Source organism: Ornithorhynchus anatinus, chromosome 1 (genome assembly GCF_004115215.2).
Source record: "Ornithorhynchus anatinus isolate Pmale09 chromosome 1, mOrnAna1.pri.v4, whole genome shotgun sequence".
Taxonomy (NCBI): Eukaryota; Metazoa; Chordata; class Mammalia; order Monotremata; family Ornithorhynchidae; genus Ornithorhynchus; species Ornithorhynchus anatinus.
In genome coordinates, this window is record NC_041728.1 from 12,303,384 (window position 1) to 12,330,355 (window position 26,972).

A 26,972-nucleotide genomic window follows, 5' to 3' on the forward strand; every position below is an offset into this window, starting at 1 on the left:
TGCATGTGACCCCAAAAGTTTCAGTTTACATACCCTATCCCTGAGTGTTCTTGCCTACTCAGAGGCTTTTCCTTCCTGAAGTTAGGCAAAGGTTGCAAGAAATGAACCTGAAGTTTCAAAGTCCAGGAAGGTGAATGTTGTCTTTTCCCGTTGCTGTAGTAGAAATCCAGCTGCTGAAGTTTAAATAACCAGGGTGTGAGACTGCTTGCCCATATGGGAGACACAGCACTGAGTTTAGCTCTTCGTTTCTGAACTCTGGGACCTTTCGAAAATGACATGGTTATCTAGACATTTACAGCTATATAGACTCCGGCGTGAGTTCTGTTTGTGCATATCAAATAAAATGTAATGAAACTTTATAATAATGCGCACCCATTTTCTGCAGTGTTTTCCCACATATAGCATTTGTGCCGTGAAGTCTGAGCCAAGGACACAAAAAACAAGGTTACTTCTGCACAATGATTTCCCACAAGGAACATTTAAACCAGCCCGATCTATTGAAAAACAATCAGAACAAAGTTTCCCTGTATGAGACAACAGCGGGATTCCTAAAAATATATATTATTGTCCCTGCAGAGGGCTAGGATATTTTTAAGTCCAAAAAGGAGAGAATAGAGCCAAATACATTTGTCCGCATATAAATACGGCTTTTTCCTATTATCTTTGAAAAGCAGCATGGCTTAGCGGAAAGAGCTTGGGCCTGGGAGTTAGGGGACCTAGCTTCTAATCCTGGGTCTGACACTTGCCTGTTGTGTGACCTTGGGCTAGGTACTTAACTTCTCTGTGCCTCAGTTTCCTCATCTGTAAAGCGAGGATTAAATATATCTTCTCCCTCCAATTTAGATTATGATCACCATATGGGACGGGGGCTGTGTCCAACGTGGTTAACTTATTTCTACCCCAGTACTTAGTACCGTGCTCGGCGCTTAACAAAAAACATAATAATAATCTTTGTTCATCTTTGTTCATCACCTGTTCTCCCCCCGCCCCACAACACTATTCTCTACCCTCTGTATCTAGACCCCCTTCCACCTACCCAAGACTGTAATGGCCTATTTGAGCTTCCTCCACAACTTTCCCTCTCTTAATGGACAATTCACTGCCCTCAACACTGTCCTCGCTGCCAAACTCAAATCCCTTGCCCTTCTACCCAGATTTATACCAGGGACTTTATACAGAGCATTTGGGAGTATAAGAATCTCCAAGAGATTTGGGCCGATTCTGGCCAAATCGTGTGTCTTCCTCAAGATAGCAGGTGGATTACATCATCAGATCATCCAGGTAATGCTTGTGTCACTTTTTTCCTCAAGGCTCAGTATCCATGAAGGTTGTCAGTGGCTACCCTCTTAGAAGTAGTAATAACAGTATTTATTAAGCACTTACTGGGTATAACTGTTATTGCGTACTCTCGCGAGCAGTTAGTACAGTGCTCTGCACACAGTAACTGCTCAATAAATTTGATGGATTGATTGATTTTTACAGCACTGGGAAAGAGTTTACTGGTAGGAATTAGATATAGAAACCTGTCCTTCATGGGGCCAGAAATCGTAGTTACACATAACAAGGCCCTCATTTGAGATGGTGATACCACGTCGTGTCTGTACGCTGGAGAAAACTATTGATCCTTATGAATGTGCCTCAGACAGATAAAGTGGCATCAGTGTCTTGTGGCACGATATTACAATTCTAAAACACCTCAGAAAAACCGCCCGAAGTAGGAAAACTGAGGGTTTCCCACATAGAGGCTACTATATTCTTTTTAACGAAATTACAAAAAGTATCATTTTATATTTAGATTTCTATTCATTGACTGAAGTTTTTTGAGTCCATTCAGTAAAGGTCCATGCGGAGACCAAGTAAACATGATTCCTACGGTCCAGGTTGAATCATAAAAGACACTTAGCTGGTAAGAAAAGAGATGGCAAGCCTGAACTCCTGGAGCTCTAGAGGGAGCTGCTCTGATATATTTGTGCATAACCACCTAAAGTGACTATTATCTGCAGTGATGATTTATCAATCTCTATACAGTCATAATAGTCGCGCTACAGTTGATGCTTTGATCAGCGTGCACTAAGAAACCTAAGTTTTCAGATTGGCTCTTTTAAGAGTATTAGCTTCCTGTACCCAAATATATCACTTTATGGGGCTTGCTCTGCATCTGTGTTACGTGTGTGTATGGCAGTTTAGTCAGTAGTAATTAAATTGTGGATGAGTGTAATTTTGCACTCCAACAACTTCTTTCAGGTGTGGCGGAATAAAGGCTCACCCCAGGATTCATCCAAAACATGTTTCTCAAAAATAATAATGATAGTATTTATTAAGCGCTTACTATTTTCGAAGCCCTGTAGGTGTTTTGTCCCCCCCCACCACCGCAGGACCCATTTAAGGCTGAAAAGGACTTCAGGATAGTGCCGAATTTCTTTGTAAAAGCACCGTAACCCAGCAAGCGGTTGCCTTGGTAACCGCTACCATCTTCACCACCCTCATTAGCCAGCTCTATCAGAAACCTTCGCCACTGATGAAATAGCTCCAGTCGACATTCCCCAACTTGTAGAATCGGAACTAGAGCCCAGGTCTCCTGCTTACCAGAACCGTGTGGTTTTCACTCGACATACAAGCTGTACAAGCAAAGTGCAATATAGAAACAATAATTGCAGTAGAGTAATACGAAGAGTAAATACTATTATTGCATAATAAATAGTATTACTAGATTACTGCAGTGACTCGTACAGGAGGATTACTTGGATGTCTGAGCTTCAGGAGTAGAGCAATCATCAACCAGAAGAATGCACCCTTCTTTACTTTTTAAAAACTATGGGATAGCAGTAAGTTTGGTGCCTTAGAGTGACCCAGTGACAAATACGCCTAGCCCCAGTTATTTCTGGAATGATATCAAGAAATAGCGTGCCTAATAGAAAGAGCATGGGCCTGGGACCCAGCAGACCTGAGTTCATAGTTCCATCTCTGCTACTTACCCGCTGTGTGACCTTGAATGTTACTTAACTGCTCTGTGCCTCGTTGGTAAAATAGGGAAGCAAAGCCAGTTTCTCCCTCCTGCTTAGACGATGAGCCTCAGGTGGGAAAGAGACGGCATCCAACCTGATTATCTTGGTCCTCTGCTGTATTGTAGTTTCTCAAGAGTTCTGCACACAGAGCAAAATACCATGAAAAATTAAGCACTGAATAAATACCACTGATAACATAGTAAATATTTAATAAATACCACAGTTATTATCATTATCACTACAGATGTTTGTGGAATGTATATTCTAACGTCCCATCCGTACTTGATTGTGGGTTCTAATCCTGGCTCTGCCATTAGTCAGCTGTGTGACTTTGGGCAAGTCACTTAACTTCTCTGTGCCTCAGTTACCTCATCTGTAAAATGGGGATTAAGACTGTGAGCCCCTCGTGGGACAACCTGATTACATTGTATCTACCCTAGCACTTAGAACAGTGCTTGGCACATAGTAAGTGCTTAACAAATACCATCATCATTATTATTATTATTACTTCCACAATCCCTCTTGCATTGTGACAGAAATCACTAAATATTAACACTAGCCCAACCTACTCACCATCCTAAAGCCACCTGAGCCACTTATCTATGTATTCCTTAGGGGACCTAAACTTAGCAGAAGCTTGTGCAGAAATTCTACCTGATATCCTTTTATAAAGACGCTATTATTCTTCTTTTAATTGTACTCTCCCAAGTGCTTAATACAGTGCTGTGCACATCATAAGCACTCAATAAACACCCTTAATTGATTGATTGATTTTAATAAATAAATCCAGAAATATCTTTTAAAAAGGCTTATTCAGGTGGGAGAGAATTATCAGAAAATCAAGAAACGCTCACAAATGACTTGGGAGCTTACAGATAGCTCTGCATTGGAGACGTGGATCGGCAGAAGCCCGGCGGTCATGGGAATATGGTTGGGTGAGCAGGCAGTCCCACGTCTTCGTGTCCAGAAGAATGATTCCTTCTCAAAATAGCTGATTAAGCTACCAGAAAATTCATTTCCTCTTTACCTACCAGAGATTTCCCTTCCACTAGGCGTTGGAAACATAAATCTCAACGCAAGCAATTCAGTGAGCCCTATATGGACGAACAACCACTTCTGCCAAAATGTTTGTTTTCACTGTGCGTTTTGGCTAGACCCTTGATAGGAAATTAGAGAACTTTTGTCCAGCAACGCAAGCCTGTTTGGATGCAGGATGCCATGATGTCAGAAGAAACAGCTTGTGCATATGCGTACAGGCATCAGGCACTGAGAGTACTTCAGCACAACGTGGGGTGTTGGAAGATTGCAACCCCCACATTTTAGGAGAACCGGATGTACATTTACATAACAAGGATTTCAGAGTTCTGCTCTTTTGTTATTCCAGTCAAGCGATAGAATGTACTGAGTGCGTCCTCTGGTGCAGGATACTATACTACGCACTTGGGGGAGTAGAGTGAGTAGACGTGGATTCCTCCTCCCCAGGAGTTCCCGGACGATATTCGCATTGTGAATATCTGTTCCAACTATAGAAATTATGAAGCACCGGTTGAATGCTAGACCACCTATTAAGAAAAAGAAAGCCACATATGTTCCCTGCTCTCAAGGAACTTATAATTTAATGAAAAGAAGCTTCCAAGGATTTGCATGCTCTTTCTGTCCCCTCCTCACATGGAGAATTGGGGATAAAATCCACTAGATCTGGCCCTAGACAGTGGGCGACATCTAAAAATATCTTGGCCATTGAGAGAGAGATAAAGAGAAAGAAAAAGAGAACTCCTGGGAGAGTGCTCCAAAAGAAGTGGACTCTATTTATCCCCTTGACTCTATTTATCCCCTTGACTCTATTTATTGCCATTGTTCTTGTCTGTCCATCTCCCCCGATTAGACTGTAAGCCCGTCAAACGGCAGGGACTGTCTCTATCTGTTGCCGACTTGTTCATCCCAAGCGCTTAGTACAATGCTCTGCACATAGTAAGCGCTCAATAAATACTATTGAATGAATGAATGAACAGGAACAGGGCAAAGACAAGGGCAGAGATCCCATATTCTTTGGGATGCACTGTCCACCTGCCTCTGTATCAGGTGTTCCCTCTGTATAGACAATTCCGAGGTGTGGCCAGCCCATCTTCCCTTTTCGCAAGCAAAACCCCTAGAGAAAAGACGATCCCTTCCTTCCTATCAAGTCTTCCCCGTGGCAAAGGGGAGATAAGCAACCACAGTTGAGTAGCGAGGTTTTTGTAAGGAGGCTCCAATTTCCAAGAGATTGAATTACACTCAGATATAATACTAAGAGTGATCATTAGAGAAGCAGTGTGGCTTAGTGGAAAGAACCCGGGCTTGGGAGTCAGAGGTCGTGGGTTCTAATCCTGGCTCTGCCACTTATCAAATGGGTGACTTGGGGCAAGTCACTTGAGTTCTCTGGGCCTCCATTACCTCATCTGTCAAATGGGGATTGAGAGTGGGAGCCGTTTGTGGGACAGCCTGACTACCTTGTATCTCCCTTGGTGCTTAGAAAAGTGCTTGGCACATAATAAATGCTTAACAAATGCCATTATTATTATTGATATTAGGTGTAATATTAAGAATAACGGTGACATTTGTTAAGCTCTTACTATGTACCATGTACTGTGTACCACTTAGTACTATGTACTAAGTGCCTGGATAGATAACATTGTAATTGAGAAGCAGTGTGGCTCAGTGGAAAGAGCCCGGGCTTGGGAGTCAGAGGTCATGGGTTTGAATCCCAGCTCCGCCACTTGCCAGCTGTGTGACTTTGGGCAAGTCACTTAACTTCTCTGTGCCTCAGTTACTTCATCTGTAAAATGGGGTTAAAATTGTGACCCCCCCCACCCCACATGGGACAACTTGATCACCTTGTATCCCCCAGTGCTTAGAACAGTGCTTTGCACATAGTAAGCGCTTAACAAATACCAACATTATTATTAATTGAATCAAAAACAATCCCTACCCACATGGGATGCACTGTCAAATCTGGAGGGAGAATAGATAAGTCCCCACTTAATGGGTGAGAAAACTGAGGCAGGGAATATATGTTATATTGTTGTATTATACTCTCCCAAGTGCTTAGTTCAGTTCTCTGCACACAGCAAGCGCTCAGTAAATACCACTGATTGAGTGAGGCACAGAGAAAGCTCTTTGTGGACAAGGAACCTGTGTCATCCTTCTGTTGTAGTTCCCAAGCGTTTCATTCAGTGCGTTGCACTTTGTAAGGGCTAAATAAATGCTACAAGAAATGGAGAGTAGCAGGTGTGGTGATTTACATAAGCACTACAGGACTTGAGCCCCAAGTCACTGCTGCCATTCTCAAACTAAAGGGGCACAAAGGAATAATGAGCTGTTGACATAATTGCTGCCAGCTCATGTAGAAAAATGGGTACTAGAACTCAGACTGGTGAATGGTTTTCTAATCACCCTTTTAATTCTTAAGTGGATAAACAGAACAAAGCCCTCTTCATACGGAATCATAAGCATTTCACAGTTAGCGTAGAAAAAGTGAATAGTCTGTGCTATCCACTCCAAAGTCTTATGGTGGATTTGATATGTTTTTCTGAATAATTTTCCAAATTATGGTCTCAGCAGTATTTAAATTCCATAGCCAACTTCCTTCAGTAGACCTGCAACTTTTGCCCATTTTGTTTTTGCAAATTTCATCTGAACTTCTCAATCTTCACAGATAGTGAGGTCTGAAATGTTCTTCTAGAAGGATAGTCGGATCAGCGTATTCAAGTTTTTGCTATATGTGGAGTTTCATTTAGCTGTTGTGACCCCAGTAGTTGCCTGGAGGAGACAAGCAAGGCCATACCTAAATGAAGTGTCACTATGAAACACTAGAGCCAGTGCTTAACATTATTTTCATTATTAAAAGTTTAAAATTGTTGTTGGGTTTTCTTCATGGTATTTGTTAAGTGCTTACTATGTACCAGGCACCGAACTGAGCATCGGGATGGATTACAAGCTAATCAGGTTGGACAGAGTCCCTGTCCCACATGAGGGTCACAGTTTTAAACTCCATTTGAGGTAACTGAGGCACAGAGAAGTAAAGTGACTTGTCCAAGGGCACACAGCAGACAAGTGGCGGAGCTGGAGTTAGAACTCAGGCCCGTGCTCTATTCACTAGGTCACATTGCTTCTCACGGTACCTGTTGGGAGTCGATCCTTGATAAAAATGTAATTACTTTGAATTTCTACCTAGAATTTTTTAAACTCATTGTGACTAGTATTGGAATATCCCTGCCCTCCATCTCTAAACTCAGAGTTGCTTCAATCTGTTTAAAAAATGGAACAAATCCATGTATTTTGTTAAGTTGGAATTCACTTTATTCTCCAGCATATTCTCACCATTAGTTACAGCTCCAGAAGAGGGCCCTGAAAGCCCAGATGTTTCTATATGTAGCCACACATCCGATCCTCACACCCTTTAGACTGTAAGCCTGCTGTGGGCAGGGAACTTGTCTATCACTCTGTTGTATTATACTCTCTCAAGCACATAGGATAGTGCTCTGCTCATAGGAAGCACTCAATAAATACCATGGAGTGATTCAGGAAGTTTCTAGAATCCTGATCAATGAAATCTGGCCAGCTCAAGTTGTTTTCCACTTCAGAGCTGTCTGAGGAACATCTGAAGTTCCTAAGGCAGGTGGTGGTGTTAGTTTTTCTTCTTGCCTAAGACCCGGCTTGTCCTGCGAAACCTAGTCTGCATCCTATGGGCTATGAAGAAGGGAGGACAAGGGACCAGTGGATAGAGAAATGAGATTGAGGAACAGTATGTAGGTTGGTGTCGGAGTGGGTTGGGTTGTAGTGGGAGACAACCGAATGTAGTAGGAAGGTTTGCAATCATCTTGAGGCTGGAGATCGTGCTAGCAAGTTGCCCTCCCATATTCAAACTGCCCTTCAGCTCCTCCAAACCCATGACTTCACCTTTCAGAACACCTTTTCGGGTCCCACGGGGGCCACAGACACCCAGATTGAGAAATACTGACAAAACTAGTCAACCAAGGCTATGGTATCTATTGAACACTTACCGTGTGCAGAGCACTCTACTAAGGGCCTGAACACTGCCTGAAATTACTGGATCAAAGAGTAAAGACACCCTCAGTGGGGCTGCCTCAGTATTTACCTTTTATTTCAGGTCACGTGAGACCAATCTGACCATGAGAGGAGCAACTATTTAAACCAGATTGGGTCTGCCTGCGAAATAATGCAGCTTCGGTAGACTGGTGTGAGGAACCTCAGGCCCCTTGGGCTACTGATTCTGCCACCTGCTGACTTCTAAGTTTAGGAGATTATAGGATCGTTCGTTGTTTCCTTCAACCCCCAAAATCACTGGTTGGATGCTGAAGTCGGTTTTTGAAACTCGTTTATTTTAGCAGTTTTGGATGCAGCCATGATACATAGGCACTCTATTGTTATCCTGGGAAAGTATATAATCTTTGTCAAGTGGTGGAGCTCCAACTCTTAGGTAAAACAATTATTATGGTTTTGAAAAAAGCCAAGAACATGTCCTTGTTCTGTAGCCTCCAACAATTACTTCAGGCCTCTGGAAAGTGCTACTCTTTGCAAAATGCAAGTGATGCAGAAAGATAGAGGTTTGTACTTTGCCAGCTAAATTCCTCATTGTCGAAATATTTTATTATATAGTGTTGATTTAAGTTTTCATATTCCAAATGCCAGTTTATTTCAAGAGGAAAGAAAATATTTTTAAAAATTAAATCTAGACTGTGACAGATACAAGTGGTGTACCACTGAATAATAAATGTGAAGTATTAAATCAAAATACCGTTTTATGCTTTTTGAAAGTAACACTGGTGTTGCAGGTGAATATTTTGTAGTCACAATACCGGGTTGATAACCAGCATTGATTTTAAGATTTTAACACATTAGAAAAGCAGAAAATATAAGATGCCGAGATTTAAGATGCGGAAATGCTGCTGACACAGCATTAACAATGAATTGGATTAACATTAAGTAGTGTTCAATGAGAGGATGTGCATATGTAGCCTTTAGAGGAAATCAAAAAAGAGACATTTTTTATTCAGAATGTCAACAAATATTGCTTCAGTATCAAAAGTATAGGTTACGGTGTTCATCTCAGAAGCCGAGATGTGTAAAGTCGTTCAGTTTCTTTCCATTGTTTTTGAAAAGTGCAGCATTACATTTTTCTGGAAAATAGTTTATAGAGATTGATGATAAATGATAGCCAGCTTTATACAGGGAAATTGTTCTTTTCCATCGACACAGGAAGAATTTAGAAGGGGAAAATGACATTTGATACAAACTAATAATGAAGATATTACTATGGCATTCAGGACTGCAATTTACTGTACTGTACTTTATAATTTTTCATTAGGGCCTCTCTCTTTCAGTGTTTCAAATTAAGGTCAGTAGTGTTACATAGGAGATTAAAACCATTTCTCTCTTCTTTTTACACAGTACTATTCTCTTTCAGTTCTTTATCTCTCATGCCGCTGATGAGTCCCTCATTGTTTTCATACAAATCCAGACTTTATTTCAGAAATAGTATAATATTTATAGAAATAACTTTTTTAGATCTAGGTTTAAGTGCCTTGGTTGATCAACAGAAGCAGTGTATTGGCGAGCCAAATGATATCCATATCCATATCCATATCCATAGGTTCTAAAGAGAAAGGTTTTTGTGCATATTTGAGACAGCATAGAGTTACAAGATCTGGGAGAAGTGGGTGGTTACACTGGATCTAAAAAGAAAGGAACCTTGTGACAGGTTACAGCAAAACTGCTTTTTTTCCTGATGTACAACCTATGGAAAATTAGTAGATGTTAGTCATGAGTTGCTTGCTGTGAACCACAAGTATGTGCTTTCCTGAAACCCAGAAATCTGGAGTGAAAGAAACCTGTAAAAAGTGTCTTCAGAGACTCCTCCAATTTTTCACTACAGTCCCTTGAATCCTGGAATCGTCGTGCCACCTCGAAAAGAGTAGGACGCCATAGTTCTGATACCTAAGTGGAATTGGGCAGAAGAAAATATTTGGTCTTTCCACTTTTCTACATAAGGGCAGAGTTTGTTTTTACTAGTATTGAAAAAAATTGGAGGACGTAATGAGTTTGCATTGTTTGAATATCATTATCTGGGACTGAGCAGACATCTTTTCGGAGGCAAGGAGAAATTACTGCCAATATTTTATTTTCCTCTTTTTAAACAGATGATTCAACGAGAAGCAGATGTAAAGAGTAAGGTAACTGCTGTGGCGTTGACAGACTCCGTTCACAATGTATGGCATCAAGAAGCTGGCAAAACTATTCGAGAATGGATGAGAGAGGTGAGAGTGAATTTTTTGAAGTGCTCGTATTCTCTGCGGGAATCTTTACATCCTGAACCCCCATTTACTTGGGATAGAACATTTCGAGAGAGTCCTTGCGCAGAAATGCACAAACAAAATGGAAATGCTGCTGAGGAACAAACTCATGAGTCAAAACAAAGAAAAAGTGGCTACATCCCTTCTTCCTTGTGTAGATAATGAGTGGGCGAGGAATTGAATCTTGGAAGAAGGTTTCAATTTTAGGAAATATTTTTTCCCGATGTGTACTTTTGGCACTAGCTGTTTAGAATCAGAGCCTTCTAATTGCAGGGGAGAGACTTGCATTAATGTAGGCTCTAGCTCCTACTTTGCCTCCTAAAAGGAGGTCACTTGATGCCTCTCCTAGCTGTGTTGATTCTCTATTGCCAGTGTGGTCAAAAGAAAACCAATCCTCAGAGCTCAGAACAAAAGGGCTGGTGGTGGCTGTTTTCCAAAGGGGGATGTAGTTGGCCCACGTCATTCATGAAATTTTCTTTCTCAGTTTTGCTTTGCCGCAGCCGCCCCCGGGCCTACCAACTCGTGTTTCGCCAACCAACCCCCTGGATTTTTCAAGGTTTTTCAAAGAAAAAAGATCAGTTTTTTTACAAGCTGAAAAAAAATCACTCTTCATCAGAATTCCTCTTCTCCCCAAAATATGTCCTCTCCAGCATGGTATTAAACAGTCTCCTATTTGTGTGAGAATCTACCCCCACCCATTCCCATTGACTTTAGTGATTCACCATTCACTTGTCTACCTTTTGTGCCGTCTTGCTGCAGTAAAATCCCACCAACGCTGAGAGTTCTGATCATAAAATTGAAAACTAGACAATGCCTCACCGAGCTTGTCTCTAGTAGTTTTCCTTTTCTTACATTCATCCCATACTTCCTGCTGGAGGTATTTGCCTACTAAGCTCATCTGCTTTTTATGGCGTTTATTTTGCTAATGCTGTAAACAGGTTACATGCCTCATCTGTACTTCTTTGTCATTTCTAGACTAACAGCATAAATATTCATTGGAATTATTTCTCCAAGCCCAGTATTTTCAGGCACATAATCATTTATTGTTCTTCTTTGGACTTCCTCCAATTTGTTTATGACTTTTAATAACTTGAATCAATATTCTAAACCCAGTCTCACCCAATCTCCCTACATTGAGAGAGACTATCTCCCTTTCTGAAAGTGGGCAGGGATTAATTAAATGACATCTGGAAAAAACTCTGAGGTCTTCAGAAGATGAATTTATAGAAAAAATAGTCTATCCTTATTATCATTGACCCTGGTTTGTCCCTCATCAAAGGTAGAGGACAGGCTGTCAAACATCCTGAAATGGATGCCTGTGCTAATTAAATGGAGGGAGAGATCGCATTCCCAAACTGTGCAGAGCTCAAGGACGGGATATGGCATCCTTACGTGTGGTAGCCAGCGACAGAGTGTGAGGAGTGTTACTGCCATCAGATTTTCCACACCTTTGCCTCATCTTTTCTGAGTTCCTTAAAAAGCTATCTTAAGGATATGTGGAGAAGGGCACCCTCAGTAACCTGGAGAGTGATTTTGCTGCCAAATAGGTGTAATGCTGCTTCAAGTGGAGAATAAGAAGAGGGTGAGGGAAATTACTTTCTCCTCAACAGCTCCCAAGAGTGCATTATGATGCCCTTAGTCTCTACAGATGGGAGAATTGGGCTTATTATTAATCTTATTGTTACTATTATTATTATAACTTGATTATCCTACAGGAGAAAACAAAACCTCAGTTGGGCTCAAGCCACAATTACCCTGGAATTTTTTTTTACTACTTTCACACTTCTCCATTGTCTGTTTACTGTAACACCTCTTACATCTTTCAGCATTATTCCTTCTTATCTTTCTCATTGAATATCTATCTGTAATTGCCAGTGCATTAACCTAAATTTTTACAAGTTAAGAAGATGTATTTTTTTCTTGCCCCTTTTTCGTACTTTTTTTGGTCCTCACTAATTTTTACTGCATCTCTCAATTGGTTTATAAAGTGGGAATATGGTTAATGGGCAGCTCCATTTGTCCTTTTGGTACTCATGATGACATAGATACACATTTTAATTTTGAGTACAAAGTAAAGTTGGTGTTGTAGTTCTGAGGGGCAGTGTTACTAGGGGAACTACTGCTGGGGAAGGGAGCAGATGGGAGAGAGATAGAACCAGGTCAGCAAAGGAAGAGACCTAAAACGCAAGAAATGGCAGAGAGGAAGGAGAGGATAATGGGTAGAATGATAAATGCAGACACTGAGATACTTGCCTTGTGCCTGCTGTTCAAGCAGCGTGGCTTAGTGGAAAGAGCACGGGCTTGGGAGTCAGAGGACGTGGATTCTCCTCCCAGCTCCGTCACATGTCTGCTCTGTGACCTTGGGCTGCACTGCACCTCAGTTACCTCATCTGTAAATTGGGGATTAGGCTGTGAGCCCCAACCTCATTACCTTGTATCAACCCCAGTGCCTAGAACAGCAGTTGGCACACAGTAAGTGCTTAACAAATACTGTTATTATTAAGTGCAAATAAGAGCCCAGGCCTATAGTAGTAACCACGGGGGCAGGAGCCCAAGGCTAACACTAGCCACTGCAGGTACAGAGAATCCCACTTCCATTGGAGCTAGAGAACTAAGAGTCAACTCCTGCTCAAGGGACTGGAAGATGTGAGCTTTCCCCAAAATGGCCATGGGGTTATGAAGACCAGTCCTTTTATGGCCTGGAGTTGTCATCTAACCTTGGAGTGGTGGGAGACCTTTGCTGACGTTAAGGTTCCGGGCATGAGTTGAGCAGCAGTGAGAACTGTTCTGAAGTTGTAATCCTGTCTACTACTGTTAAATTGAGGCTTGACGTTAACTTGCCTCATGCAGATGTGGGAAAGTAATGGAATTTTCTCTAGGAAAATTTGCTTCAAGTGTTTGTAAGGCCTGTGCAGCCATGGCAGATAATATCCCCTGACCTGTTCAAAATCAAGCATATTAATTGATACATTTATTTTATCAACATCGTCAATATAATGAGAAGTGCCCGTCGTGGTCCTAACGCCTACTAGAATTGAACTTGTTCTGGATAACCCATGTTTCCATTATCTTCTATGCTAATTTCAATATTTGCTGATGATATCTGCTCCAATTTTTTTACTAAACATTGAAGTTTCAGTAGACTGATATCTTGAACTTGCCAATCTTATGTGGAAAAACTTGAAAATGACTTCTTTTTCTTCTCTGTCTCCCACCTTCCACGGATTTTCAAAAATAATTGCTGTTGAGGCTGTTGGCATGAAGCCTCTCCGTGCAAATGTGCACTCAGTACAGACGTATTCTACCAACCAGCCAGCATGCAGAGGATTCCAGGCAGAACTCTGCCTCTTTGACCATTTTTCTTTCAAGCTAGGAATAATCATTACTCAAGGACCAGGCAACTGCTGTTAAAAATGTACAGAAACCACCTGTATAGGATGGGGACGTGGGAGTGAAGGTGTGTTAGTCTCTGGCAAGGCATAGGTGCTTCTGACTTAAAGGCTGATTAGGGCTGGACTAGTAGTATCCTCAGGTAGCCTCCAAGGTCACCCCATCTTTTAAGGCTGAGTGGTCTTCCCTTCTGCACTGAGCCTTGGGCCATTATTTTGGCCCTTGAATACAGTGTTGTGGGAGAAATGACCTTATTCGTTGGGAGATTTTCTGGTTTGATTCCTTAGGACATGGTTATCCAAGGAGGCTGGTTTCCCCCAGATGAAAGTAGTTTTCATGATCCACTTTTCCTACTCCATACTGGATCAGCAGGAGGTAGCCATCCAACCCGAGAAGAGGTAGAGGCGAGACCATGTGGTGGTGGGTCATACCAGCAGTGTGGTCACAGATGACACCACTCTATTACCCCTCTCAAACGCAACCTAACAGCCACAGCCGGGCCACTTCTTCACGCTCACCAATGCTCTGTTCTGCGGTGAAGCACAGTGAAAACCCACATATAGCCTAAGACCCTTGCTGCCTTAATGAACCTTCCAGTAGAGCCGAGAATGGCCAGCAGCTGTTCAATCAAGAAGAAGTGGTGGGCAGTTTTTGACAGGCCTGGCAGAGAGTCACGCATTTTTCTGGCGGTCCAGGCTGCCGAACTAAAGGCTCCTAAAATCAGATTGATTCCCTCCCGCCCCTGCCTCTGAGATCCATCAGTACTTTCAGGAGCCATGAGTTAGAACAGCCAATCCTGGCTCTGTTTCACCATGCACAGCTGCTTTGCCCTCCACAGCCATAGTTAAGATTCTCCCCAGTGGGGCAATGCTAGATCCAATCTTCCACTGTTAATAAATCAAATGCCGCATAGCAGGGAAGTGTCTGGCTATGTCTCTCTTGGTTCCAGAGGTCTTTTCCTTCTGTGGGAGGAAGCCAGCCCGAGATCTCAACACTCTCTCTCACTGATCCTTTGGAATTTTGCTCTTTTCTCCAGTGACTGAAATCCTGACTTCAGGGGTTGTCACTCTGATTCCACCCCACCAGCATTCCAGGAGGGACTTTGCTGGATTCAGCCTCCCTGGCCTTAGTTCTGGTTCCTTTGCTCTGATGCCCTCATCCGTTTCACGTAGCGTAGCTCTAAGCTTCCTGACAGTCGTCACCAAGTCAGGCGTAGGATAATTCCAAAATTGCCCTACCTGGAGGAAAGAGTGGCTCTGAAGCCTTTGCTGAAGGATGAAGTCTTGATTCCCTTCTAAGACAAAATGCTAGTAGTCCACGATGCTTCTATGCAACCCCTCTGCTCAGCGGTCCCTCCTTTATCCTCCCTTCTCTCCTCTTCACCCACAGTGAGTCCAACAGCAACACATAAGCAATAACTCTGTAGCCGAGAGGTCCTTTCTCCAGACTCTGCTTACAGGTCCCCCCTTCTCCAGCCCAGAAATGTTAATTATAATAATTACAATAATAATAATAATAATGTTGCTTGTATGTGCTTACTACATGCCAAGCACTGTTCTAAACTCTGGATTAAGTACAAGTTAATCTGGTTGGACACAGTCCCTGTCCCGCATGGGGCTCACACTCTGAATCCCAATTTTACAGATGAGTCAACCGAGGCACAGAGAAGTGAAGTGACTTGTCCAAGATCACACAGAAGACATGTCATCGAGCCAGGATTAGAACCCAGGTCCTTTTGACTTCCAGGCCCATGCCCTAACCACTGAGCACAAAAAAAACCCAAACCCTAGATGGTAATGTTCATAGTATACTCATAAATGCGCACACCAACAAGCATAAACAAAAGTATTCATATAAGTACATGGGAGAAGAAGGTAGGTGGTGGAAGGAAACTAGTGGGCGAGGTTGTTAAAATCATCAAGGATGTGCCAACCAACTTTTGTGTTTGATATAAAGTGAAATTATGGTGGAGGAAGTTGGATATCTTGGCCAGTTTTCCTCTAAACCAGAGCAGAGCCAAGTGAAACACAAGGATAGGGTTTTACCAAAGGCAGTGCATTAATCGAATGTAGCATTTTAGAACAAATGATTATAGCAGAGGTAATAATGCACTCCCTGGAAACCTTTCTTCCTGAAACCTCCATCTAATACCCTGGCTTCTGAAAATGTATCCAGCCTGTGCCAGTGAGGTAGGTTACTGATGGGATATGCCCCCTTGGTGTGGTGGCCCTGGGTAACCATCAGGAATTCTCTAACCCCTAAGTCCCCTGAGATAGATCGGGCTGCCTGATTTCTTCCATCTCATAGAAGCTTACAATTAAAGTAGTCAATGCTTTACTGTCATTACATTTTTTTCCCTTGATATATTTATGTAAGGCCTTTTAAATTCTTTATATCACACACCAAACATTTTACTCATTTTGGATTACTTCTGCCCTTTGTCCAAGTCACCGAGATCCAGTGGTTTTCCCACCATTTTTTCCCATTCCAATGATCCTGCCCAGGAGGGGGCATCTGGATTTTTTTTTTACTCTTTCCATGTAACAGGCCCAGTAAATTCAGGTGAGAAATGAAAAAATTTAGGGAAGGGAAATAAGAGGAAAAAGCATGATGAGCAGGCTAGATTGAAAGGCAGGAAGAGACAGAATAAGAGACATTCATTCACTCACCATCTTTGTGTGTCACCCTCATCCCACAGCCTCATTCCCTTTCAGGTCCTGGCCTCATTCACCCTGTGTCATCATACCTCGCCCTTTTTTCACTCATCACAGCCTCTCCCCTTTCATTATTCGGGAATCTCCGTACTTTTCTTACCTCCTCTCTGAGGTTCTGGGCCTGCAGCAGGGAAAAAATAAAGGCATCCAAAGCAGAGAATAACAGTTGGTCATGTGGTCTGAAGCGATAGTTTTCTGATCGGTGGCCTGATTTAATGGCCATCTTCTGTGTCATTTTGCTCACTCTTCCCACAGGCATACTTGAGGAATGCTCATATCCACTACCCAGAGGTGGAGAACCACAGCCTTAATTAACGAATATTGTTATTAGCTCTTCTCACAATTTTTGGTTCCCAGTATATAGAGTTCTACTTCATACTTGAAGAGGATTGTATTTATGGAAATTCATCTCTCTGACAACAAAACAAAACAGAGCAGAACCACTATTAACTATACTGGGTGCACAAAAAGACTGCCCTTTTTTATGCTGTCATGTTCTTCAGTGGTGATTGGTGCTGTTTTCATTTTTGCTGCTTTCTTCCATGATCCTTTCAAAGCTTCTGCTCAGAAAAAGCTGCTCCTTTTTTAATAATAATGTTGGTATTTGTTAAGCGCTTACTATGGGCAGAGCACTGTTCTAAGCCCTGGGGTAGATACAGGTTAATCAGGTTGTCCCACCTGAGGCTTACACTCTTAATGCCCATTTTACAGTTGAGGTAACTGAGGCACAGAGAAGTTAAGTGACTTGCCCACAGTCACACAGCTGACAAGTGGTAGAGGCAGGATTCGAACCCATGACCTCTGACTCCCAAGCCCGTGCTCTTTCCACCGAGCCACTTTCTGCTACTCTTTCTTGATTGTAGTGTACCATTCCGCCACTGGCTAATGGAGGTGTATGCCATTGATAAATGCCATTGTTATCAATCTGTGTCCTGAAAATACGTTTTCTATTCTCCCTTATTTACAGTTGCCCGATTTCCACTCACCATATAGCAGCCATTCGAGTAGCCTACTGTTATCCATTCGCCCCATCTTTCACCCCATGAAGCGGTGTCGAGGTGGGCTCAGCGTCTATTCTAGGACGCGAGCTCCAGTCTTGAACTTTCCTATTTTTAATTCTTTCTTACCATCATATTAGGTGTTTGGCCCATAAGTGATGCTGATAGGCCGGCTCAAGCAGTCAGATGCAGTGCCTTTGAGAAGTCCAGATCTCAGTTATATAGAAGGTTGGCGAGCACTACAGTTCTGTAGCTCTCCAGATTGGTCTAAAGCTTATTATGCCATGGTGCTCCCACACTCTGATAGTCTCCTAAAGGATGTGCCGGTCATTCGATTTTCTGCATCCTCATCTACTGTTGCCGTGTTTGCTGCGGGCCACCTGGGGAACAGAGTTCCATGGCACATTGAGCTCTAGGTTGCCAGTGAAGGTTCTTTGATTGCGTGAAAGGTTTCTTGGTTGCAGGCTGATCTATTACTTCAGTTTTCAAAAACTGAAGAAAATGCAGAGTTTCCCAACAGATCTAAAGAAAGAACATGCTTTCAGAACTTTAGTAGCTCTTTGAGAGTCCATGTTGGATGATTCTCACTCCTCAACTTCTGTTTTTCGGAGGAACTTTTTTGGCATGTTAGATCGTGTTTATGAGATGTTTAAATCATCTAGTCTCCTTCATCCCCTGTGGGCTTTCAATATTTTCTTCTCCAGCACCTGATTCACCGTCCATCATATTCATATTTTAAACATCATATAATTACAAAGATATTCATTTTTCCTCGGTCAAAGGTAATTGGAGAGTTGAATAGTAACCCCATAAATTTTTTCAGTGTAGGAGTCAGTATAGGTTATTGCGTTCCCCAAAAATGTTTTCTGAAGAGCAGATTTTTTTTGTGTCTGAATTTCCTGGATATTTGCATGAATTGTCCTCTTTCCATTTCTTTTGTAGATGAAACTATAAATGGGTATGTTAATACTATTTTTAATGGCCAAAAAGCACCACTTTCTCACAATTGAGATATTGTTGCTCTGCATTTGAAGTCCTACCTATGCAATTTGTGAGATTTTTAAATATGCAGAATTGTAAAAAGCAGCAGAATTCTTGTTTATGTATCTATCTTTCTACATGAGGACATAATGCCTACTACTCAGACAGTTTTCTCTAATAAACCATTTTCAGGTTGTTTTTTTAAAAAAAACTCTGCATTGTGACTATTCCATGGTATATTATTAATAAAAGAACTAGGCAGTTCTTTGCCCTTAGTGAAGCCATTCATATTAGACTTGTTTGTAGATCACCAATTCCTGACTTAACCTTCCAGTTTTATTGGCCATAACTGATAGAATTAGAGCTCACCTGGGATAGAGTTTGACAGCTCTGACTTAAATGTTAAAAGATAAAGAATGAAAGTCCCGGTGGGCTGTCAGAGAAATACCTATTTTCTTTGTAAATCAAAACCTTAAAACATGTCGCAAAATAAATCTAAAATTTTGTAATCATATGATTTGAATCCAGACAACTTTGTCTTAAAATTTGCTCTGATGCAAGGCTGAGTGAAAGGCATTAAGTTTCACTTGCCTAAAGTAGATCGTGAATAATAAGAAAAATGATTCATGACTAGAGCTGTGGATGGTGTATCATAACTTTCATTAATTTTGAAAATCTCCTATAAGAAGTACTTTTACATATGTGAGGTGTAGGTAGATAGTATAAAGACTGACATATCACCTGAGTAATCTCTGACTTGCATCAGATTTGAGGACACTAGTGGAAAGAGTAATAATTAAAATATATACCTAATCGCTGCCTGTCTGTAGCGCTAATTGCTGTCATTGAAAGAGTGAATTGTTAAAAAAGTCATTCTTCATTGAAGCTATCTCTCCTGTATCATTGGTGGCCTATTTTTAGTACCTATAGAAGTCATGATTTTTGAATTTATTAGTTGCTGTGATGAATGATAAAACAAATCATCCATTTACATATCTTGACACTGCTTTCTAGAATACTTATTTCTTACAGGCAAGTGTCACATTGTATATAAAAGCTGGCTAATTGTGTGCTAATCAACTGCATTATCTAGAACTCTTGGATGTAGTGTACTATCAGTGGTAATATTAATTTTACTTACTTCAGTTGGATACAGTATCTTATAAAAATTCTACTTTTATGATTTCTACAATTATTCATTGTTGCATTCATCTGTTAATTAAGATTAGAAATGCAAATTAGGAAGTACATATCTTCGTTAAACCTTCAAGCTTTGGTGCAGTATGGAAATACTAATATTTTGCCCATTTTGTAATAAAAAAAGAGATCAGCATTTTAAGAACATTACTGGGTGGTGTGTTTGTTTTCAAGGTGTTTTTTTTCCACACAGTTCAATAGTTTCACTGATCTACAGTTTCTTACAAAAATCTGCCATGCTTTGTGAACTTCACTTTCTAATCTCATACAGCAACCCTTCCTTTATGTCGTTCCTGCTCTCCCTAGTCCCAGAACACTAGGGTTGCCTTGACAAATCTATTCAAAAGCCATTCCGCGGCCTTTATCGGTGGGGACTGGGGCCTTTGAAATTCTCCCCTCACTGCAACACAGCTGACATCTTCTTCCAGACAGAATGAATTAAGGAAATACAATAAGACACTTGATCTACCAGTCAAGGATCTTTCCACAGTGAGGACGGATTCCATGGTGCACAACTAGGGCGGCAAGCATCTAAAAATACACAATACCTGCTTGTTTACTAGAATAGCGATCAGCCATTTTTCCAAACATGATTGATGGGATGGGTCCCACAAAATCTGTCTGGAAATTCATTGGTTCTTTTCATTCACATTTTACAAACAAAGCCATATGAAGTTAATCATGGTCTTAAAGGGCCAGCCTCAAATAAATATTTGGAGTGTGTGGAAGGTTGTACTTTTTTGTTGGTTTGTCCAAACTGTAGAACAGTCCAGTATTTGAATTGCTGAATATTTGATTGTCCAAGCTTTATGTCCTCAAAGATAACCACAAGGATAACACATGGTATTTCTTTTCTAATGATTTAGTACCCTGAAGAGGTTTCAGTTAAAAGAAGTTAAATCAGATTAAAGGCAAATTCAGATGTTCTTGGGAATGTACATTGGTAGGGGATAGACAAATGTGTCTTTGAATTTGTTAAGGTTTAATATACTTCACACTACCAAATTGTGGTGATTCTACTCTCCCATTTATAATTCCTTATTTATAACTTTAAAGTTATCCGTCCCCTCAATAACGATAGATTACATCACCCCTCATGTTCTGTATGACATCTCTATATTAAAAAATAGCAGTAGACAAGTCGCTGAGGATGCATCTTTTGTTTACTCATTTCGTCATAAATAATTGCTGGTGTTTACAAAGGAAAGTGCTTTAAACTCTGGAAGATAATTGAATGCATTTTTAGTGTTTGATTACACAGGGAAATTAATCTTTAAAGCCTAAAGATTTATTCTTGGCTTATATTATTGGTTCATCCGAAAATTGTCTTTATTACATTGCAGAACTGTTGTAATTGGGTCTCTAGTTCAGAACCATTAGATGCATCAGTGGAGTCCATGTTGCCTGATTGTCCTCGAGTCTCTGCAGGTATGTGTACTTAGGTAGTGTATATTACATGGGATATGTATATGATTGAATACGCTCTCGTGTGAGAAGCTGGTCTGTGTTTTAGAAGGCATTCTCCAGTTTCTTTTTCAGTTAAATGTCTTTCATAGTTTTCCTAGTTCAACCTATTGTAATTTGATTTTGAAGTAAATTAATCAGAATAGTCATCATTTTTGTACTTTTATTTTGACATATCAACCTGTTTAGTAAATGTTGCTAAAGTGTTGCTAGTCCTTTTCTCCTTTATCTTGATTGTAAGGACAAAGACAGGGAAGTTTCAGCTCAAACAAAATAAGGGTGGTTGCTAAACAAAACATGTGGAATGAAAATAATATGTTTCCGTTAATCTTACTGAACACCTAAAATGATATACATAGTCATTTGAAACTGAATTTACCATGTAATTTCTATCTTTTTGTTCTGTTCCTATAATGACTGTATTCCAGTGAAAATAAGGATCATTGATGATATGGGGTATAGCTCGAGTCAAACTTTGAAAATTTTCTCATCATTTTTATTTTTTGAAAACCTTAATCATACGTGGATGACATGAAATTTACTGATGCTGGCGTCTACCAAAGTAATGGAGAAACATGGAAAATTACTACTTGAATTTTGTGTAGTATTACAAGTACAAATTTGCTGAAATCAAGTGACAATTCAACTCAAGTGCAACATAATTAAAAATATGTTTTTATACTTTAAGTTATGCAGTAGTGACCAAAAACTTAGTATGGCCAATGGAATCTTAATTTTGATCAGGGTTGACAACTGTTCAAAAATTCATATAAGTAACTTTTTCCTGTGACGGGTAAAATGAACAAGAACCTAACCATAATGGTAATTTCAGACCTGACTAGGTTACAAAATATTTCAGGATGCCGGCCCAGTTTTTTCCAGTCTTTTGTTGGGATAAGAAATATATCACTGAAATTCTCCAGTTTACCGTTTTTCTTCCCCAGAACAATGATATTTCCAAGCGAATGAAGACAAATACAAGATTTGATTTTTAAAATGTCTTGAGCCGGCCTCCTTGCTGAACTCAATGTCCTGGGCTTGTGTTTTCATGGCATTAATGGGATCTAACTCGTTATCCAACTAATAGGGAGAACAGAATAAGAACCTTTTGTATCACATCAGCATGATAAGGCTGAAAAACAACAGTTGGAATCTTAGGGACTGGACTCTCTTGCTCTGAGGTTGTCTTCACATGGATGTCCTAATTGTTTTGGTTGTTCACCCAATTGATAGCTGGCCCTCAGAGCAACCAGCAGTCTTACACTCACCTTCCTCACCCTCCAGTGGGCTGCATGTATTCTGGAAATCTTCCCAAGCCTCCCTTGCCTCTCAGCCCAACTTCCACCTGGCAGGTGCTGAAGGGGAAGAGTACTGGGATTGAAAAAGCCCAAAGTGATTTTTCATTTCAGTAAATTTGTTCAATTTAAGATTTGGTATCTGTCTCCACAACCTTAGCCCTGCCTATATTGTACTCTTGCCACCTTGGTTAGTTTGATATTTAGTGCTAGGCTTGCTCCAGTTTGGGACTTAAAGTAAAATTCCCAACAAAAAAATTACCCCGCCCTTTTCTGATTCAGCTGGGATATGGGTGGGATTAAATGAAAGAGACTCAATTTGCAGTATGGAATTGGTTGACTTGTATAATCTGTATTATAGAGTAACTCCACTTCCGGTGTTAACAATTAAAAATCAAATTATTTACAGCAGTGGTATTTATAACTTGAATAACAATATAAGTGTAGAATTCAGAGCCCATACACCCAATTTATGGCGCTAGTGAGGCCTGAGGATAAATTTTAGCCTCATGTGCCTTGATACTTCAGACCCAAAAAAAGTCACTTATCTCAAATAGCAAGATAGTTGTGACCAGAATGTATTTTGATTAAAATACACAGAAGATTTTCACATGTAGATGGAAAGATATATAATGTAAATATAGACTAAGCAAAATTTTAGATTTTTTAAATGGCCACATATACTTTTCAACATCTCTCCTGTCAGAAATAGACTAAGTTTCATAGCTTCCACCCCTCTGTACCCTCTTCCACTGACTTCAGATGAAACTGATCAGGAGAGAGATAAAGAAATGTTTGGAGGGGATGTAGGCTAATCTGCTTTCCAAATAATAGAATTATTTTAAAAAAACAAGAGATTACAAGATCAAAATATTGCCAAGAGGTATTGTTATATATGTGACTTTTTCACTTGATTTTTAAAAATACTCTATGTCAATGATTTTTCAGAGGTGGGTTTTTTTCAGAGAGCAGTTTTATAGACCAGCTGAAAATTATTGGTTTGACAAGGTACAGATAACATATCCGCAAAGACCGAAACTCAAGGTAGTTTCAAGAAGACTACAGCATATTTATTGTAATGTCTGTCCCCCCTGTTAGATTGCAAATCGGTTGAGGGTAGGGACTGTGTTTACTAACTACTGTATTCTTCTAAACACTTACTACAGTGTGCTGCACCAGGAAGCTTTCAATAAGTGCCACTGATTGATTGATATGTCTTTACAGCACAAATGTGTCATATATGATTTCCTTCAAAAACTAAGGTAGCTGTCAGTTTGTATTTTTTATGGTGTTTATTAATGCTTATTATGTGCCAAACACTGTTCTAAGAACTGGGGTAGGTACAAGTCAATTAGGTTGGACACGGTCTCGGTACCACATGGGGCTCACGGTCTAAATAGGAGGAAGAACCGGGATTTAATCCATTTTAGGTTGGGGAAACAGAGGTCCAGAGAAGTTAAGTGACTTGCCCAAGAACACACAGCAGCAACAGGCAGAGGCAGGACTAGAATCCAGGTCCTTTGACTCCCAGGCCCATGCTCTTTCCACTGGGCCATGCTGCTTCTCGTATTGGGCCGCAAAGGTTGGGTTTGTTCCTTGTTGATGTTGATGGTGTCTCACTATCTGCCTCCCATGTAGCCCTTCAGGTCTAATTCTCCCAATCTCTCCCTTTTTATATATAAAATTTCATAAAATAAAATGCTTTCAAGTGGGAGCACCCTTTGTTCCTCCTACATTCAAAACATAAACATGTTTTTTGGTCCAAGATTTGGTATTCATAGCAACAACTCCATGGAGGTAAAGCTAAGAAAAACTATTAGGAAGCAAGTTAAGTGGGTGGGCAAGAAAAATCCTTCAACAGCTGGAATTTTACAACCATACTTGCCCAACCCAAGTTCTATCCGCAAGGCCATGCTGATTATCTGATACCGAACGTGGCTATATTAGTTGGGTCTTATGGAAATCGAAGAGTATTTGTATTTTAAACAACTTCCCTAGATACCTACTAAGGCATTTGGGCTTATGTTTTTGTTTTTGTTTTCTTTGGCAAAAATGTCTTTTTCCCTTAGAGTTGCACTTCAACAGGAACTAGTTACACTTCTTGTGACCTAATAGAGCCAACCCTTTGTCACTATCGCTTTTTTGTTTTGTTGTCTGTCTCCCCCGTTTAGACTGTGAGCCGGTTGTTGGGCAGGGATTGTCTCTATCTGTTGCCGAATTGTACATTCCAAGCACTTAGTACAGTGCTCTGCACATAGTAAGCGCTCAATAAATATGATTGAATGAATCAGTGAACTACCCTTACTTTCCAGTTTCATCTTGAGAAGCAGCATGGCTCAGTGGAAAGACCCCGGGCTTGGGAGTCAGAGTTTGTGGGTTCTAATCCCGGCTCTGCCACTTGTCTGCTGTGTGACTTTGGACATGTCACTTCACTTCTCTGTGCCTCAGTGACCTCATCTGGAAAATGGGGATGAAGACTGTGAGCCCCGCGTGGGACAACTCGATTACCTTGTATCTACCCCAGCACTTAGAACAGTGCTTGGCACGTAGTAAGCGCTTAACAAATACCATCATTATTATTATTTGTTATCTTCCCTCCTCTCAGGCTCCTTCCTCTCACCCCACCCTCCAGAGCAGTGGGAAGCTAAAGTAGAAATATGCAACGGAAACACCAAGAGCTTAAAAAAAGCAAGGAAATAGTCCAACACACTGAAACCCCATACGCAAGCCAACAGCAGCAGGACTGAGCAGAAACATGAGCTGTGTGACTTTGGGCAAGTCACTTCACTTCTCTGTGCCTCAGTTTCCTCATCTATAAAATTGGAATTAAGACTGTGAGCCCCATGTGGGACGTGGACTGTGTCCGCAACCTGATTAGCTTGTATCTTCCCCAGCGGTTAGTGCAGCGCCTGGCACATAGTAAGCACTTAACAAATGCCACAGAAAGGTGGGATGAGGCAGTGGAAAGGGACAGCGTGGCTTAGTGGAAAGAACCCGGGCTTGGGAGTCAGAGGTCATGGGTTCTAATCCCGGCTCCATCGCTTGTCAGCTGTGTGACCGTGGGCAAGTCACTTAACTTCTCTGTGCCTCAGTTCCCTCACCTGTAAAATGGGGATGAAGACTGTGAGCCCTACTCGGGACAACCTGATTACCTTGTATCTACGCCAGTGCCTAGAATAGTGCTTAGCACATAGTAAGTGCTTAACAAATGCCAACATTATTATTATTATTACGTGGGAGGATGAGACTCTGTTCTGGACATGTTAAGTGTGAGGTATCGGTGGCACATCCAAAGAAAGATGCCCTGAAGGCAGGAGGAAATGCGGGACTATAGAGAAGGAGAGAGGTCAGGGCTGGAGGCGTAGATATGGGAATCATCCCTGAAGAGAGGTAGTCGAAGCCATGGAATCGAATGTGTTCTCCAAGGCAGTGGTTGTAGATGGAGAATTGAAGTTTTATTATGTGTAATTTTTGTCATTACTACCTGGATGGAGCTAACGAAAGGTCATGAGGAAGAATTTTGAATCAGACATAATCTTGCAGATTTTAGGACAATCAGAAGTAGGCTCATTGCTAACTGGGGTGGGGAGAGAAAATTCCTATTCTATAAATGCAGGTGAGTGGAAATGACACCCACTCCTCCACTTTTAGGAAAGATGTCAAATGAGAGTTAATATTTTACTGATCTACAGTTTCTGCCATCTGTCTTCTGTTCTTTTCTTTGAGCTTTCAAGACAGTCAAAATGCTCTTTCTTGATAGTGGAAGGTGAGTGATGAAGGACAATCACTTGTTTCCAGTCAAACAGTGCTCCTGGTGACCCCACCGGCTGGCCCTTTGAAGCAGCGTGGCTCAGTGGGAAGAGCCCGGGCTTGGGCGTCAGAGGTCATGGGTTCGATTCCCGGATCTGCCACTTGTCAGCTGTGTGACTGTGGGCAAATCACTTCACATCTCTGTGCCTCAGTTCCCTCATCTGTAAAATGGGGATTAAGACTGTGAGCCTCATGTGGGACAACCCGATTACCCTGTATCTCCCCCAGCGCTTAGAACAGTGCTCTGCACATAGTAAGCACTTAACAAATACCAACATTATTATTATTATAGGTCAGGGAACAAAACCAAGAGTGGGTATGTGGCACCTCTCCCTCTTTACTGACTGCCCAGTGTTTACTAGTTGCTTGAGAAATCGTCACGAGCAGGAGAGAGATGCAACTTCTGCCCTCTAGGAGCTCGCCTTCCTCCACTTGTGCAGAAGGGGAGGACTTGGGAAGCCTAGAAGGAAAGCTAAGGCCGTGAGCCCCCCCAGCCACCCAGCTTTCAGTCACTTTCCACATAGGTATATGAAGGTTTTATGAGAAACCGCTTGGGCTTGTGGAAAGAGCTCAGGACTGAGAGGCAGGATACTAATCCCAGCTCCAACATTTGCCTACTATGTGACCTTGAGCAAGTCACTTAACTACTCTGTGCCTCAGATTCTCATCTGTAAAGATGGGGATAAGATACCTGTTCTCCCTCTCCCTTAGAACGTAAAAAATAAAAATAAAAAAAAAATGGTGGTATTTGTTAAGCGCTTACTAT

At 41.2% G+C, this 26,972-nt stretch overlaps 1 protein-coding gene across 5 annotated transcripts in view; it reads left to right on the forward strand.

Moving 5' to 3' along the window:
* FAM172A (family with sequence similarity 172 member A) overlaps positions 1-26,972 on the forward strand; it is a 369,694-nt gene that overhangs the window by 238,012 nt on the left and 104,710 nt on the right. The window contains exons 9-11 of one of the 5 annotated variants that reach the window (XM_029057094.1): positions 10,205-10,321; positions 20,981-21,065; positions 22,046-22,068. In XM_029057094.1, coding sequence (XP_028912927.1) covers positions 10,205-10,321; positions 20,981-21,065; positions 22,046-22,053 — 210 coding nt within the window. In that variant the 3' untranslated portion in view covers positions 22,054-22,068. Of the gene's footprint in view, positions 1-10,204; positions 10,322-10,841; positions 10,968-16,716; positions 16,815-20,980; positions 21,066-22,045; positions 22,069-26,972 lie in introns of those variants that run through there. The other 4 variants (XM_029056677.1, XM_029057172.2, XM_029056932.2 and 1 more) reach the window with 4 other exon arrangements.